Source organism: Chiloscyllium plagiosum, chromosome 12 (assembly GCF_004010195.1).
Source record: "Chiloscyllium plagiosum isolate BGI_BamShark_2017 chromosome 12, ASM401019v2, whole genome shotgun sequence".
Classification (NCBI taxonomy): Eukaryota; Metazoa; Chordata; class Chondrichthyes; order Orectolobiformes; family Hemiscylliidae; genus Chiloscyllium; species Chiloscyllium plagiosum.
Genome location: NC_057721.1, coordinates 88,075,924 through 88,091,821, shown reverse-complemented (window position 1 = coordinate 88,091,821; position 15,898 = coordinate 88,075,924). Strand labels below are relative to the sequence as shown.

The 15,898-nt window shown below is 43.4% G+C and overlaps 1 protein-coding gene across 1 annotated transcript in view; it reads left to right on the top strand.

Moving 5' to 3' along the window:
• ttll5 (tubulin tyrosine ligase-like family, member 5) overlaps nt 1-15,898 on the top strand; it is a 320,598-nt gene that overhangs the window by 40,921 nt on the left and 263,779 nt on the right. The window contains exons 3-7 of the mRNA XM_043700221.1: nt 1,004-1,110; nt 3,744-3,826; nt 10,613-10,719; nt 12,296-12,426; nt 15,422-15,504. Of these exons, the coding sequence (XP_043556156.1) occupies nt 1,004-1,110; nt 3,744-3,826; nt 10,613-10,719; nt 12,296-12,426; nt 15,422-15,504 (511 nt within the window). The remainder of the gene's footprint in view (nt 1-1,003; nt 1,111-3,743; nt 3,827-10,612; nt 10,720-12,295; nt 12,427-15,421; nt 15,505-15,898) is intronic.

The following is a 15,898-nucleotide window of genomic DNA, read 5'->3' as shown; positions in this document are numbered from 1 at the left end:
CTAAGGACTTTTCGTGTCCCCTCCTTGCTGCTCTTAGCTCTCTCTTCAGATCCTTCCTGGCTACCTTATAACTCTCAATCGCCCCAATTGAACCTTCACGCCTCATCTTTACATAGGCTGCCCTCTTCCCTTTAACAAGGGATTCCAAAATGATGGCAGTGGAGACAATAAATGATTTCAAAAGGAAATTGCATGCATGCTTTAATTAATCCATGTTTGCAAGACAGTGGTGATAGGCCAAGCATACACTTGATGGGCTGAATAGCCTTCTCCTTTGTCATAATGACTCAATGATTTGAGATCTTAGACTCTCGCTAATAAGCAAATATTTTGGTTTGTCTTGGATGAATTCACATTTTCCCATGTTAAATGCTTGTCTTTTTTTGTATTCACTCATGGGTTATGGGGGTTGCTGGCTGGCCAACATTCCTTGCCCATTCCTAGTTGCCTTTGAGAAGATGGTGGTAAGCTGTTTTCTTGAACCACTGTAGTCTATGTGCTGTAGGTAGATCCACAACGCTGTTAGGGAGGAAACCCCAGGGCTTTGACCCAATGACATTGAAGGAAGTGTCTGTTACAGTTCTCAAGCAGCATGAATATGTGAAAAAAGGGAATTTTATTTTGTTTTGGAGCATGGCATGCTTTTGGCATAGTTGTCACAGGAGGTAACTGAAGCAGAGACTATTGTGTCTTTTCAGGGAAGACTCAATAACACTTGTAACTGAGCAACATGGTTGTGATGTTAGTTTTAAGTGACACCAGATATGAGCCAGGGCAGTTCGAAAGACCAAATCACCTCTTAATTTCCTATAAAATCTCTGTTTCTGAGGACAAACTTAAAAGTATATGGAGAAAAGAGAGAAATGGAATTAGAATGGAAAATTCCGATTGAAGAGGTAATGTGATGGGTTGAATGGCGTTCTCCTCTGTTTATCCTAGGGTGTGGGGTGGAATTTTTTATGGAGAAAGTTTGCATTATTCTGAAATGAGTTTTCTTTTCTAGGGACCACCCGTGCATTCAGTGGACAGGCATCAATCGGTTGGTACCTACCTTGGTTTTCTATGCAGACGGTATTGTAACAAAGGACAGCATCTTACGCTTAATTGGAGGTATGTAGGATTACTGTGAAGTCTGGTTAATAAGACACTTGTCTGAGCATGGCAGAGTGAGCTAAGCTGTCTTTCTCTGTAATTGGCAGAAGACTTCTCCAGAATAAGAACAGTAAGCTTAAGAGTCAGATTCAGCCTCTTTCTGTCGTGTTTATGGATAGAGTATATATGTGTGGAATTTTTGTTTTAGAAACTTTTAGTAGTTTCATTGTGCAGTGAACTGATATAATCTATCAGCACTTGATATTGTGAATATTATTATCTTTATCAAAATTCTTGGTTTAATTTTCATATGTATATTTCTTGGATATCATAAGCATTTCAAAATTAAAATCTGTTCTACTGTCAAAAGCTTTGAAAAAGTCTTTGAAAAAAAGAGCCCTTCACATTGATACTTGTATTCCCAAGTTTCAAAGCCTTCTTCCCAGAAATCTCTCCATCTGTGGCTTTAGTCTCTTTGACCTCTTCCTTTTAATATTTTCTGCCTACTTTTTTCTCTGCCCCTGCATTCCGTTGTATAGGATTCTGAGACCTGAGGAATACACGAAAGTCCATGGCAGGTGTCGTTTCCCTGGCCCGACACTCATCCCTGGAACATCCGGATAGCAAGGATACTTACATCAGGCTCAAACTCATTGACTAGTGCTCTGCCTTCAACAGTATTATCCCAAGTAAACTAGTCTCCAAACTCTGAGACCTAGGTCTCTGTTCCACCCTCTGCAACTGGATCCTTGACTTCCTGACCCACAGACCACAATCAATGAGAATAGGCAACAGCACCTTCTCCATGACGATCCTCAATACCAGTGCCCTGCAAGCTGTGTACTCAGCCCCTTACCATACTCCCTGTACACCCATAATTGTGAGATCAAATTTCACCCTATCTCCATCTACAAGTTTACTGATGACACTACGGTTATCGGCCAGATCTAAAACAATAATGAGACAGAATACAGGAAGCAGAGAGTACTTGGTGATGTGGTGTGAAGATAACAATCTTACCTTCAATGCCAGCAAAACAAATCGTCCACCCACGTTCATGCGGTGGTCAAGAAATCACAGTAACCCCTCTACTTTCACAGGAGGCTAAGGAAATTTGGCATATCTGCAAGACTCTTACCAATTGTTGAGGCTGCACCACAGAAAGCATTCTACCTAGATGCATCATCGCTTGGTATTGCTGTGCCCAGGGCTGTAAGAAACCACAGCCCAGTCCATCACACAAACCAGACTTACATCGGCTGACTCCATCTACACTTCTTGCTGCCTCGGAAAGGCAGCCAACACAATCAAAGACTCCTCCTTTCCCGGTTATAATTTCTTCCAACCTCTTCTGTCAGGCAGAAGATACTAAAGCTTAAACACGTGGACCAACGGATTCAAGAACAGCTTCTTCCCAGCTGTTGTTAGACTTCTGAATGGATCTCTCAAATTTTAAATTTAATGTTGACCTTGGTCTCTGTACATTTTCTCTGCAGCCGTAACATAGTATCCCTCGATCTGCTCCATTACCCCATGCTTGCTCGATTTCTTGCTCTCGGTCCCAGCATGGTCTAGAGGAGAGGTTCTGGCACAACCTGCTTGAGGAAGTGTATTGCTGAACTTCTGACTTTATTTTTCTAATTATTTTCCTAAGATCCTGTAGCTAGGTACCTTTATACCTAAGATGGTTCTGTAAGTGACAACCATTTAAACTTTTAACTGCACTCATATCAGTATATCTGACAATAAACCTTATTCCACAAGAAACCACACAATAGGAAAAAAAGCATTCACCTACGTAGCCCATTTCCTCCAATCTGAAAGGTGATGAACAGTGGGAGCAGTGCTTGAACCCCAACTATTTGCAAAATATTCAATGATTTTGCACCAAAGAATTAAATGTGTTACTTCTAAGCTTGCTTATGACATAAAACTAGCTGGGATTGTGAGTAGTATGGAGATTGTAAAGAATCTTAAAGGCAATTTAGACAGGATGAGTAAGTATGCAGGAAAAACAAGAGAATGATTAAAGTTATGGTAAATTGAGAATGTAACTGAAAGCAAGCACACGGGTACAGAAGGCAAACAGTAGGTTAGCCTTCAGTGCAAGAGGGTTTGAGCACAGATGGAAGGAGACCTTGGTGCACCTTTATAGGGCCTTGCTGAGAGCACATCTGCATAATTATGTGCAGTTTTGATCTTGCCCAAGAAAGAATTTATCAGGAGTGCAGCAAAGGTTCACTAGATTTATTCTGGGATGGCAGATCTGTTTTACAATGAGAATATTCACTGGAGTTTGGAATAATGAGAGGGGATCACATTGAAATTTTAATAATTCTGTCAGGGCTGTTCAGATTGGGACAATATTTCACTCATGTACAGTTGCTTGTATGTTCCTGGCAAGGTCATCCAGAGCAAAGGTCATGGTCTCTTGATACAAGGTTGGCCATTTTAGGATTGAAATGAAGAGAAATTTCTTTACTAAGTGAATGGTGACTCTGGAATTCTCCATTGCATAAGGTTGTGGAGGTCAGGTCACTGAAGCTTCATTGCCTCCTATGATTAAATGCTGAGACTGAATTAGCATTAATTAACGCAGCCATATAACTGTATCAGAGTTAATTGATTGTGATGTATGCCTTTTCTTGTAGAACGCTACCACTTGGCGTACAAGATTGTGCGCACTGAGAGCAGGCTGGTACGTAGCATTCTGACGGTGCATGGCTTCCATGAGGTATGTTCACTTTGCTTTGTTATAAGATAATGTTTGTTAAGTTGAAGACCAATGGATGACTGTGTGATACAAAGACCAAAATGCTGAAATGCCAGGGTTACAAAGGCTTGGTTGACAAGCTTCAGAATTCGTACAGAGCCCATAGTGTTTCAATTGTGTTTCAAGAGCTCCAGCTAACTGGGAGAGAATGCAACGTCAACTCAAGGGAAACTAATTTATTCAACTAATTCATACTATGCCTTCTTGGTGAGGGTTTAATAGGGGTTTTAGAGGAATCTTTGCTCTGTATCTAATTCCATGTCGTACCTGTCCTGGAAATGTTTTTTCAATCAGTCCATGAGATGTCCATGCATCACTGGTTGGGCCAACATTTTATTGCTCAGTTCTAATTGCCTTTGAAAAGGTTGTGGCGAGCTGCCTTCCTGAGCATCGATGGTGGAGGGAGTAATTTTATGGTGCTAATCAAGTGGATTGTTTTGTCTTGAATGGTGTCAAATCTCATAAGTATTGTTGGACCAATAGACCAAAAAAATAGGACTAGTACAGTAGGAATAGTACAGACACAAATATTACAGACAAGCTTTTCCTTTCATGAAGTCAGGCTGATTCCATTTGGTTAGATTGTGAATTCCTAAGGTGTTGCTATTAATTCCTTAATAATTGATTCCAATGTTTTTCCAACAATACACATTAGGCTAATCAGTCTATAGTTACTCACTTTTTGCCTCACATTGGCAAAATGTGAAAAAACTGCATTTTTTGAGCTGTGCTCATCCAGGAGAGTGTGGAGTATTCCATTACAGTCCTGGCTTGTGTCTTGTCTAAAACAGACCTAAGGGGCAACTTTTTCACGCAGAGGGTGGTGTGTGTATGGAATGAGCTGCTAGAGGAAGTGGTGGAGGCTGGTACAATTGCAACATTTAAAAGGCATCTGGATGGGTATATGAATAGGTAGGGTTTAGAGGGATATGGGCCAAGTGCTGGCAAATAGGACTAGATTAGGTTAGGTTATCTGGTCGACATGGACGAGTTGGACTGTGCTGTATATCTCTATAACTCTATGACTCTTGTCAGTGGACAGGCTTTGGGCTGTGAGGAGATGATTTACTCACTGCAGGATTTCTAGCCTCTGAGCTGTTCTTGCAGCCACAGTATCTGTATGGCAAGTCCAGCTAAGTTCTGGACAATGGTATCCCCAGGTTGTGATGGTGGTGGATTTTGTTATGGTGACACTCTTCAGTCCAAGGAGTCCATGTCGAGCATAATCCCAAACCAAGCTAGACCCACCTGCCTGCACATGGCCCCTATCCCTCCAAGCATTTCTTATTCATTTACTTATCGAAATGTCTTTTAAAAATTGTAACTGTATCTGCATCCACCAGTTCCTCTGGAAGTTCATACGACACATGAACCACACTCTGTTTTAAAAAAAAAGCCCCTCATGTCGTTTTAAATCTTTCTCCTCTCACCTTAAAAATATGCTTCCCGCTGTTGAAAAACCCTACCTAGGGAAAAGACACCTGCCATTATCCTTACCTATAACCCCTCTTGATTTTATATACCTTTATAAGGTCAGCTGTCAACCTCCTAGTACCAGTGAAAAAAGTCCAAGCCTATTTCCCCTCTCCTTATAACTCAAACTCTCCATTCCCAGCAACGTCTTGTGAATTTCTTCTGAACCCTCTGCAGCTTCCTATAACTGGAACCTATATACTGGACATAGTACACCAGAAGACACCTCACCAACATCCTGTACAACTTCAACATGACTCCCCAGCTCCTATATTCAAAGGTCTGAGCAATGAAGGCAAGTGTGCTAAAGACTTTCCTAGGCTTCCTATCTTTTTGTGATGCAAACTTCAAAGAATTATGTACCTTCACCCCTCGATCTCTGGTCTACAACACTGCCCAAAGCCCTCCTTTTAATTGTATAAGTCTTGTCTTTTTTTTTACCAAAATACAATACCTAGAGTTTATCCAATATAAACTCCATCTGCCACTCCTCCGCCATTGACCCACTTGACTAAGATCTCTTTCTAATCTTAGATAACCTCCTTCACTGTCCACTACACCACTAATCTTGGTGTCATCCATAAACTTACTAACTATGCTTTGTATATTGATGTGGAGGTGCCTGTGTTGGATTGGGTGGACAAAGCTAAAAATCACAACACCAGGTTACAGTCCAAGATTATTTGGAAGTACAAGCTTTCGGAGTGCTGCCCTTTGTCACGTCGCTAGTGGGGCAGGATTATAGGACACAGAATTTATAGTAAAAGATCCAAGTGTTGTACAACTGATGGGATCAATACATTGCATCAGTTGTACGACAGTTGGATCTTTTACTATAAATTCTGTGTCCTATAACCTGGTGTTGTGATTTTTTAGCTTTGTGTATTATATCTAAATTATTTTATGTTGTTATGACACGGGATAAACCCCTCTGCTAATTTAAACCCGACACACAGAGAAACTCACCTCGTGCCGTAATCTGTTAAATTTCGAGAGGCAAAGAACTATCCCAGAGGTCACTATTTAAAGTAAAAAATTAACGAAAACATTAACAACTATTTACAACTCCTTTCTCTTAAATCTACTTTAATCTGTTAAATTTCGAGAGGCAAAGAACTATCCCAGAGGTCACTATTTAAAGTAAAAATTAACAATTTTATTCTTTTAACGAAAACATTAACAACTATTTACAACTCCTTTCTCTTAAATCTACTTTTTACCTCCCACTCTACAATACTGGTCTGATTTTTTAAAAAAAACCTGATTAAGATTTACAAAAAAAAATCATATTTCAAAACCAGTCAGCTTTGTCGATTCTCCTTTGTAGATTTTTTGCTGTATTTTTCTGGGTCGTTATTTCTTCGGTCATCTGCTGCACGAATGTCTTATGGACAGGTACCTTTCGGAGAGTTAGCTGGCTGTCTTTATGTCGGTGCTCGCTTGGCTGCTCTTTGTTGTTCACTCCCTGACTGTTCAAAATGTCCTGTTTTATAGCCCCAAACATAGGATCATTCCATTGGTTTGATATCATCCCAAACAGTAAAATTCAAATTTGATTGGATTTTGGTATCTGGAGCATAATTTAAACAGATTGGCCGAATTAAATTTGTTTTTGTTCCATGGCAACACAACTCCAGTTATTTGTTTCGACCAAGTGTTACATTTTTACCTTGTTCAGGACACTTTGTGTTTCACAAAGGTACGGCACACTCTACATCTTCATAACCAATCAGTGTCGAACAAAGTGGACCCAGCTCCGATCCCTGTGGAACGCTGCTGGTCACAGGCCTCCAGACTGAAAAACAGTCCTCCACCATCACCCTCTGTCTCCTGCCATTTAGCCACTCTGAAGCCAAACACTTGTCAAAACCTTGCTCCCTGACATTCAATTTGAGTTCAGCCTGTGCTCATCCCCTGATGACATTACAGCCTTGATCTGAATACTGAATTACCATGGTGAGATGAGAATGAGTGCCCTTTACATGAGTACAGTATTTTATTGAGTATGGTGTCTCTGTCTTGATATTTCTGCATTGACTAAGATTTTAGGTATGCTGTGATAATTGGTTGCAAGCTCACTGATGGCTAGTCAGGCCTTTCCATGACCAGTACATTCTCCCACAATGGGTGCAAGTGAAGGCAGAGTTGGTGCTGGGGCTGATTGGATCTCTCTTCCTTTTCTCTTCACTCAGTCTCAATGGTCCCTGTCACCCCCGGTAATGTAACATCTCCAAACATGATCTGTGGGCTGTATTCCCTTTGGTAATGGTCAATGTGAAACATTGAGAAGGACTTCCTGAGGGGACCTTTGAAATATTAGGGTGGGCTCCTTTGTTCTGCTTACCAGTGGTTAGGTCTCCATATGACACTTTCTGAGGAAGGTGGCTGTTGTCCATTCAGGAAACACGATCTGCCAAGTGCAGTTTGCTTTACAGGAATGGAATAGCCTATATTATCAAGACCATGAAGTACTTAAGATCCAGGCCCTCTCCAACATGAGTCTGCTCGCCAGGCCGACAACACGAGGCCACGCTGCCTCCATGCTCTGACTTGCTCAGCTGCCGCTCTCGCTCTGTGGTCCCTGTGGGACTCGGCCTGTGCTCGCTCTGTCGTCCCTGTGGGACCCGGCCCGTGCTCGCTCTGTCGTCCCTGTGGGACACAGCCCATGCTTGCTCTGTCATCCCTGTGGGACTCGGCCCGTGCTCCCTCTGTCGTCCCTGTGGGACACGGCCCGAGCTCGGTCTACCATCACCGTGGGACTCGGCCCGAGCTCGGTCTACCGTCCCTGTGGGACTCGGCCCGTGCTCGCTCTGTCGTCCCTGTGGGACACGGCCTGTGCTCGCTCTGTCGTCCCTGTGGGACTCAGCCCGTGCTCGCTCTACCATCCCTGTGGGACTCGGCCTTTGCTCGCTCTGTCGTCCCTGTGGGACTCGGCCTTTGCTCGCTCTGTCGTCCCTGTGAGGCTCGGCCTGTGCTCCCTCTGTCGTCCCCGTGGGACTCGGCCCGTGCTCGCTCTGTCGTCTCCGTGGGACTCAGCCCGTGCTCGCTCTGTTATCCCCGTGGGACTCGGCCTGCGCTCGCTCTGTCGTCCCCGTGGGATTCGGCCTGTGCTCGCTCTGTCGTCCCTGTGGGATTCGGCCTGTGCTCGCTCTGTCGTCCCTGTGGGACTCGGCCTGTGCTTGCTCTGTCGTCCCCGTGGGACTCGGCCCGTGCTCGCTCTGTCATCCCTGTGGGATTCGGCCTGTGCTCGCTCTGTCGTCCCCGTGGGATTCGGCCTGTGCTCGCTCTGTCATCCCTGTGGGACTCTGCCCGTGCTCCCTCTGTTGTCCCTGTGAGACTCTGCCCGTGCTCCCTCTGTTGTCCCTGTGAGACTTGGCCCAAGCTCGCTCTACCGTCCCCGTGGGACTCTGCCCGTGCTCGCTCTGTCGTCCCCGTGAGACTCGGCCCGTGCTCGCTCTGTCATCCCTATGGGACTCTGCCCGTGCTCGCTCTGTCGTCTCCGTGGGACTCGGCCCGTGCTTGCTCTGTCATCCCTATGGGACTCGGCCTGTGCTCGCTCTGTCGTCCCCGTGGGATTCGGCCTGTGCTCGCTCTGTCGTCCCTGTGGGACTCGGCCTGTGCTCGCTCTACCGTCCCCGTGGGACTGGGCCCAAGCTCGGTCTACCGTCCCCGTGGGACTCGGCCCGAGCTCGGTCTACCGTCCCCGTGGGACTCGGCCCCCACCCTGTGCTCCTGCCGGGTTCATGTCGTGACCTTTCTGCCTTGACTCCACCCTCCAGTAAGGACAGGGCCGTGTGCTGGGGAGGAAAATTGCGACAAAGAGGAATGAAAAAGAAACTGAAAGCGAGAAGAATTGGTGTGCAGAGGAGCTCTATCTGTGTTGGTGTTTGCTGTTGTCAATGTTTGCAATGTGGTTCAGCTCGCAGATCCCTCCCGCATGATCAGTGCATATGTCATATCAAGGAGCCCTAGGAAGACCCTTTAATGGGACCGAAGGGGGAAGCTGTTTGCTGGTTGGAATCTTTCCTAACACCTCCCTTTGTTTTTATTCATTCATGGGATGAGGGTATTGCTGACCAGGCCAGTATTTATTGCCCATCCCTAATTGCCGTGAGGGCAGTTAACAGTCAACCACATTGCTGTGGGTCTGGGGTCACATGTAGGCCAGACCAGGTAAGGCTGGCATTTTCCTTCCTTAAAGGACATTTGTGAACCAGATAGGTTATTCTGACAATTGACAGTGGTTTGCATGATTCTTAATTCCAGATTTTTTATAGAATTCCAATTCTATCATTTGTCATGGTGGGATTCCATCCCAGGTCTCCAGAACACTCTTTGGGTCTCTGGATTAACAGTCTAGTGACAGTACCACTTGGGCCTTCACCTGCCCACGAACTATCGCCATAGAAACAAAAAGCAAGTGTAAGCCATTCGGCAGATGGAGCCTGCTCCACCATTCATCACGATCATGGCTGATCTTGCTCTCTCCACATACCCTTGAAACCTTTAAACCTTTAGCATCTAGAAATATATCTATTTCTTTCTTATAATTACAGCACCAAAAGTCCTACAGTTCAGAATGAGGTAATTGAACACATCTTATCCTCACTGCCACTTCAAATGAGCTTCATTATTTAGCATTTCCCCAATATCCTTGCACATTATTTCTATCCAAATAATTGCCCAATGTCCTCTTAACTATGATTTGGAGATGCCAGTGTTGGACTGGGGTGTACAAAGTTAAAAATCACACAACACCAGGTTATAGTCCAACAGGTTTAATTGGAAGCACACTAGCTTTCGGAGTGACACTCCTTCATCAGGTGATTGTGGAGGGCTCGATCATAACTCAGAATTTATAGTAAAAAATTTGCAGTGTGATGTAACTGAAACTAAACATCAATTTTTCAATGTATAGTTTCAGTTACATCACACTGCAAATTTTTGCTATAAATTCTGAGTTACAATCGAGCGCTCCACAATCACCTGATGAAGGAGCGTCGCTCCGAAAGCTAGTGTGCTTCCAATTAAGCCTGTTGGACTATAACCTGGTGTTGTGTGATTTTCCTCTTAAACACTAAGGAATGAGAATAAATGTTGGCCTTGCCACCGACTCCTACATCTCATTAAGAAATGAAAAGTGTGACTTGATGTTGATAATATGTTTTAATGTAGGTAGGCCACTAGCACTGACATACCACTCCTTAATAATACAAAGTTTCCAAAGCCAATTCTTGGTACTCATTCATTTGTACCTTCCTTTTTTCCTTATAGGTGCATCCCAACAGTAATGATTTCAACCTGATGTGGACAGGTTCTCATCTTAAACCTTATGTATTACGCTCACTGCTGGAATTTCAAAAAGTCAACCACTTTCCCAGGTATATATTTGGAGTGATGTTTCTTTGAAAGTTTGATTTATTTGTTTGATTGTGGTTTTATTTACAACCAAGTTGAACTTATTTGTTTTGGGTGATCTTAATTTCTAATGCAGTGTTTCCTCGAATCCTCCTGCATCTTTCCTACACCCTGAGACGGGTGGGGCATTTGGAACCTGGTGAGGAGAGACCGGGCTGCAAGGAAGGCAGGCAAGGAAGAAGTGGGGGAAATGCCACAGTCGGGCTAGCGTAAGCAGGGAGCCACAACCTAGGTGACAGGGTGTCTGCAAGGAAGTTGGGAAAGAGAGGCAGTCAAAAGGGAGTGGAAGAGAGAACAGGCTCAATCCTGTTGTTCCATTAACTTGGAGCGAGGGGATCTTGAAAGACTGGCAAAGTGAAATACATGCAAATTAAAGTGGTATTTCTAGTTTAAGGCTGGATATGTTCAGGAAGTATGCGGTGGATACTACTGTAATGAACACTGCCAATTGTTAAATTTAATAATCGAGATCTAAGATGCAGTAAGAAGGATAGGAAATACCTGTTCAAAATAAATGATGGAAATGCATTTAGCTGCGACCTCAATGAATTGCTGAAGGTGTAGGGTCATATCTTTTTGTTTGTAGAAGTGTATGTCAATTATTTTGAGAGGAAGCAAAACTTTGCTAGGTTGTGCCTAATCTCCTGTGCCATTTTGGACATAATGCTTTCCTTGTGTGTTGTGGCTTTAAGTTTAATGGAATTGATAATCATTGAGAGTATTAATAAATTCTTCTCTGTGTAAGTTCAAATATCCTACATATTGATAGAAATACAGAAGGTAATGTCAATATGTGAATGCATCACCTATTCAAGGAGTTAGTGAGAATGAAAAATAGCCCCTGAAAATCAAAAATGTAACCCCAGGAAAGGTGTGAGAGTTGGGGAGGAAGAAGTTCTGATGTGAAAGCATTGGAGAGAGTTCAGTTAAGATTCATGAGAATAATTCCATGAGGATCTTCAGTTCTGAAGGAGAAGTTCAGAGGTTAATTAGGACCTTCGATTATCATCTGACATGTTGAAGGCTGAGAGTGGATTTTGTGGAGGTGTTCAAGGTCATGAAGGTAATAGATAGGGAGAAACTATTACAATTGTGAAAAATCACGAATAAGAGGGCAGAGATTTAAAATAGATGGTAAAATAAAGACAAATGTGATATGAGAAAGTAAGTTTTTGCATAGCCAAATAGTTAAGCTCTGGAATGGGCTGAGAGTGTGGTGGAGACTGGTCTAATCAAAGCATTCTAAAGGGTGTTGGATTGTTACTTGATGTGGAACAATGAGCAGGGGAGTGCCATTGAATGAAATGCTAATTTGGAGTGAGTAAGTACAGACCTCTGGGCTTACTGACATGTCCTTGGTCCGTAACAATTGTGACTGAGACACTGTGTAGTTCTGTGAGCAACTTCACCTGAGTTACGGAAAATCTGCCATTGAGTCAAGCTGCAGTCCTGATTATACCCATGATTTAATACTTAGAAAGTGCTGATTTTTCTTTTATATTTTTCTTTATTTACAGTATTCAATTTTCTTTGTTTCAGATCCTATGAATTGACCAGGAAGGATCGGCTGTACAAAAATATCCAACGCATGCAGCAAACGTTTGGTTTCAGGCATTTCAACATTGTACCTCAGGCGTACATCCTCCCTGCTGAGTACCAGGAATTATGGAGTAAGGATCTTGCACTTTAGTCTTATCCTGATAATGCTGTCCCAAGTGCTGTGTCAGACCTGTGGTACTTCGTAAATGTGTCACTGAAACAACAATCCAGAGACCGTGACATCGAATCCCACCATGGAACCCTGAAAATTTGAATTTGGTTTACAAGTCAGAAAATAGTAAAAATGACCATGATCAGATTTTTGTAACCAACCCAACTTGCTCAGTTCCCTTCAGAGAAGAAAAACTGCCAATTTTACCTGATTCAGGCCTATATATGTCATCAGTCATAAACTAGCACTAACCCCTGAAATGGTTGAATAGTACACTCATACCAATCTGCAGCTGTTGATTCAGCCAACCACCATCACCTCTGGGCAACTAACCCTAACCCTGTCCACATCCTGAACATGGTAAAAATAAGCACTTTTGACAGGGAATAGTGTGGTGTAAACATACCTGGTCTTGACTTTGTGCTCCAGGTGTTGCCAAAGGGACCGGCAATTTTTACCCGATTGTCAGTCTCTGCTGCTAGGTTAAACAAACATGAGTGGCTCCTTGTTTATTGTGAAAAAGAGGTATTCTCTATTCACTTGTACGCTAACTGCCCCACTTCCAAGAAATAAGTTAACTTCAAATCTCTGCAGAGTATTTCAGTATGCTACTTTCAGGACCTCACTGTTTAGAAAGCTGCTGCACACCCCCTATCCTTAGAATACAAGAGCTGAGGCATACTGCTGAGGCTGTATAAGGCTCTAGACTGACCACATTTGGAATATTGTGAGCAATTTTGTGCCCCATATAAGGAAGATATACTGATGTTGGAGGGGTCCAGAGAATGTTCACAAGAATGATCCCCGGGATGAAGGCTCCACCATTCAAAATGATCTCCAGAATGATTGTGTCTGATCTTGGGCTTCAACTTCACATACATGCCCGTTGTCTTACCAAATTATAGACAATCGTAGAAAAAAAATTTCTTTTTTGCCAAAGCTTATTACAACCTCTTTGCTGTTTGCATAGATTGAATCTCTCTCAAGACTAATATACATGTTCTTTCATCATGTTTGTGCTGTATACTTTAATAACCTTACCTGCTAACTTATTCAACATTTTTATTTTTATGCCTCAATGTTTATTTGTATAGAAAAATACAGCACAGAACAGGCCCTTTGGCCCACGATGTTGAGCTGAGATTTAATCCTAATGCAAAATATAGTAACTTAACCTACACACCCCTCAACTCACTGCTATCCATGTGCATGTCCAGCAGTTGCTTAAATGTCCCTAATGACTCTGCTTCCACCACCACAGCTGGCAACACATTCCATGCACATTCTCAACTCTTAGCATAAAGAACCTACCTCTGACGTCTCCTTTATACCTTCCTCCTAATACCTTCAAACTATGACTTCTCGTACCAGTCAATTCTGCCCTGGGGAAAAGTCTCTGGCTGTTGACTCTATCTATTCCACTAATTATTTTGTACACCTTGATCAGGACTCCTCTCTTCCTCCTTCTCCCCAGAGAGAAAAGTCCGAGCTTATTCAACCTTTCTTCATAAGGCAAGCCCTCCAGTCCAGGCAGCACCTTAGTAAACCTTCTTTGCACCCTCTCCAAAACCTCTATATCTTTCCTATTGTAGGGCGACCAGAATTGGACACAGTATTCCAAATGTGGTCTCACCTGGGACTTGTAGAGCTGCAGCAAAACCTCGCGGCTCTTAAACTCGATCCCCCTGTTAATGAAAGCCAAAACACCATATGCTTTCTTAACAACCCTATTCACTTGGGTGGCAACTTTGAGGGATCTATGTACTCGCACACCCAGATCCCTCTGGTCCTCCACACTGCCAAGAATCCTGTCTTTAATCCTATATTCAGCATTCAAGTTTAGACCTTCCAAAATGCAACACTTTGTATTTATCCAGGTTGAACTCCATCTGCCATTTCTCAGCTCAGCTCTGCATCCTGTCTATGTCGCACTGCAGCCTGCAGTAGCCCTCTATACTATCGACAACATCTCCAACCTTTGTGTCATCGGCAAATTTACTAGCCCACCCCTCAACCTCCTCATCCAAGTCATTTATAAAAACTACAAAGAGCAGAGGCCCAACAGAACCCCCGGGACCTCACTCAATACTGACCTCCAGGCAGAATACTTTCCATCTACAACCACCCTCTGCCTACTGTCAGCCAGCCAATTCTGAATCCAGATAGCCAAATCTCCCTGTATCCCATACTTCCTGACTTTATGAATGAGCCTACCATGGGGAACCTTACCAAATGCCTTGCTGAAATCCATATACACGATATCCACTGCTCGACTGTTGCCGACCTGTCTTGTCACCTCCTCAAAGAACTCAATAAGATTAGTGAGGCATGACCTGCCCCTCTCAAAACATGCTGACTGCCTTTAATCACAGTATGCTTTGCCAAATAGTCATAAATTCTATCCCTCCGAATTCTTTCCAAAATTTTGCTGATCACAGACGTAAGGCTGACTGATCTGTAATTGCCAGGAATTTCCCTATTACCCTTCTTGAAAAGAGGAACAACATTCACCTCCTTCCGACCCTCTGGTATGACTCCTGTGGAGAGTGAGGAGGCAAATATCCTCGCCAGCGGCTTAGCAACCTCTTTTCTCGCTTCGCGGAGTAGCCTAGGATAAATCTGGTAACTGAGGGATCTGAACAATTGAACACGAGATCACTTCACGTGGAACAATGTGTCAACTGTGAAAACTTCAATTAGGTTAGCTCTGACTGAGGAACTGGAATGGGTCCTCTTGAGGTTCCATCAAATACACCAGTTCCTAATTGAGTTACATTTCCCATGCGTGGTTGTGTGTGGACACTGCCTCTTGAAGTGTGGCTGGGTCCCGTTGGGCTCAGCCCTGGGACATTTGACTCGATTGCATTATTGTTAAAGTTAGAATTCTATTGATTCTGTTGCTCTACAGGAACCGATCAGAACTTGTTAATAATTATCAACGATTTTCTTTCAAGCTGCACATACAAAGGATAAAGGAGCGTGGATTGTCAAACCAGTCGCATCTTCTAGAGGCCGTGGAGTCTACTTGGTCACAAATGTAAGTCTTTGCTGACAAGTATGGGAAAGTTGATGACATATCAGCTGTTGTGATCCTGATCTCCAATGGTCAGTAAATCACGGTTTAGATTTTACCGATTTTTGAATTCTGTCCCAACTGGATGGAATTGAGAGTGCCACAATCTGTATTACATCTCAAAATCATTGCCTTTGGAGGTGAAACATGACCTAATGCTGATGAGTATGCCTTCCTGCTGTTCCAACTTCTGAACCATGTCAACAATCCATCTTTATGGATGATCGATGAGTATGAACGTGAAATTGACTGTGGGTACACTTGGTCAAACTTTGCCCAAATTTGATCCTGCAACTTAGATTTACTTAGATTACTTACAGTGTGGAAACAGGCCCTTCGGCCCAACAAGTCCACACCG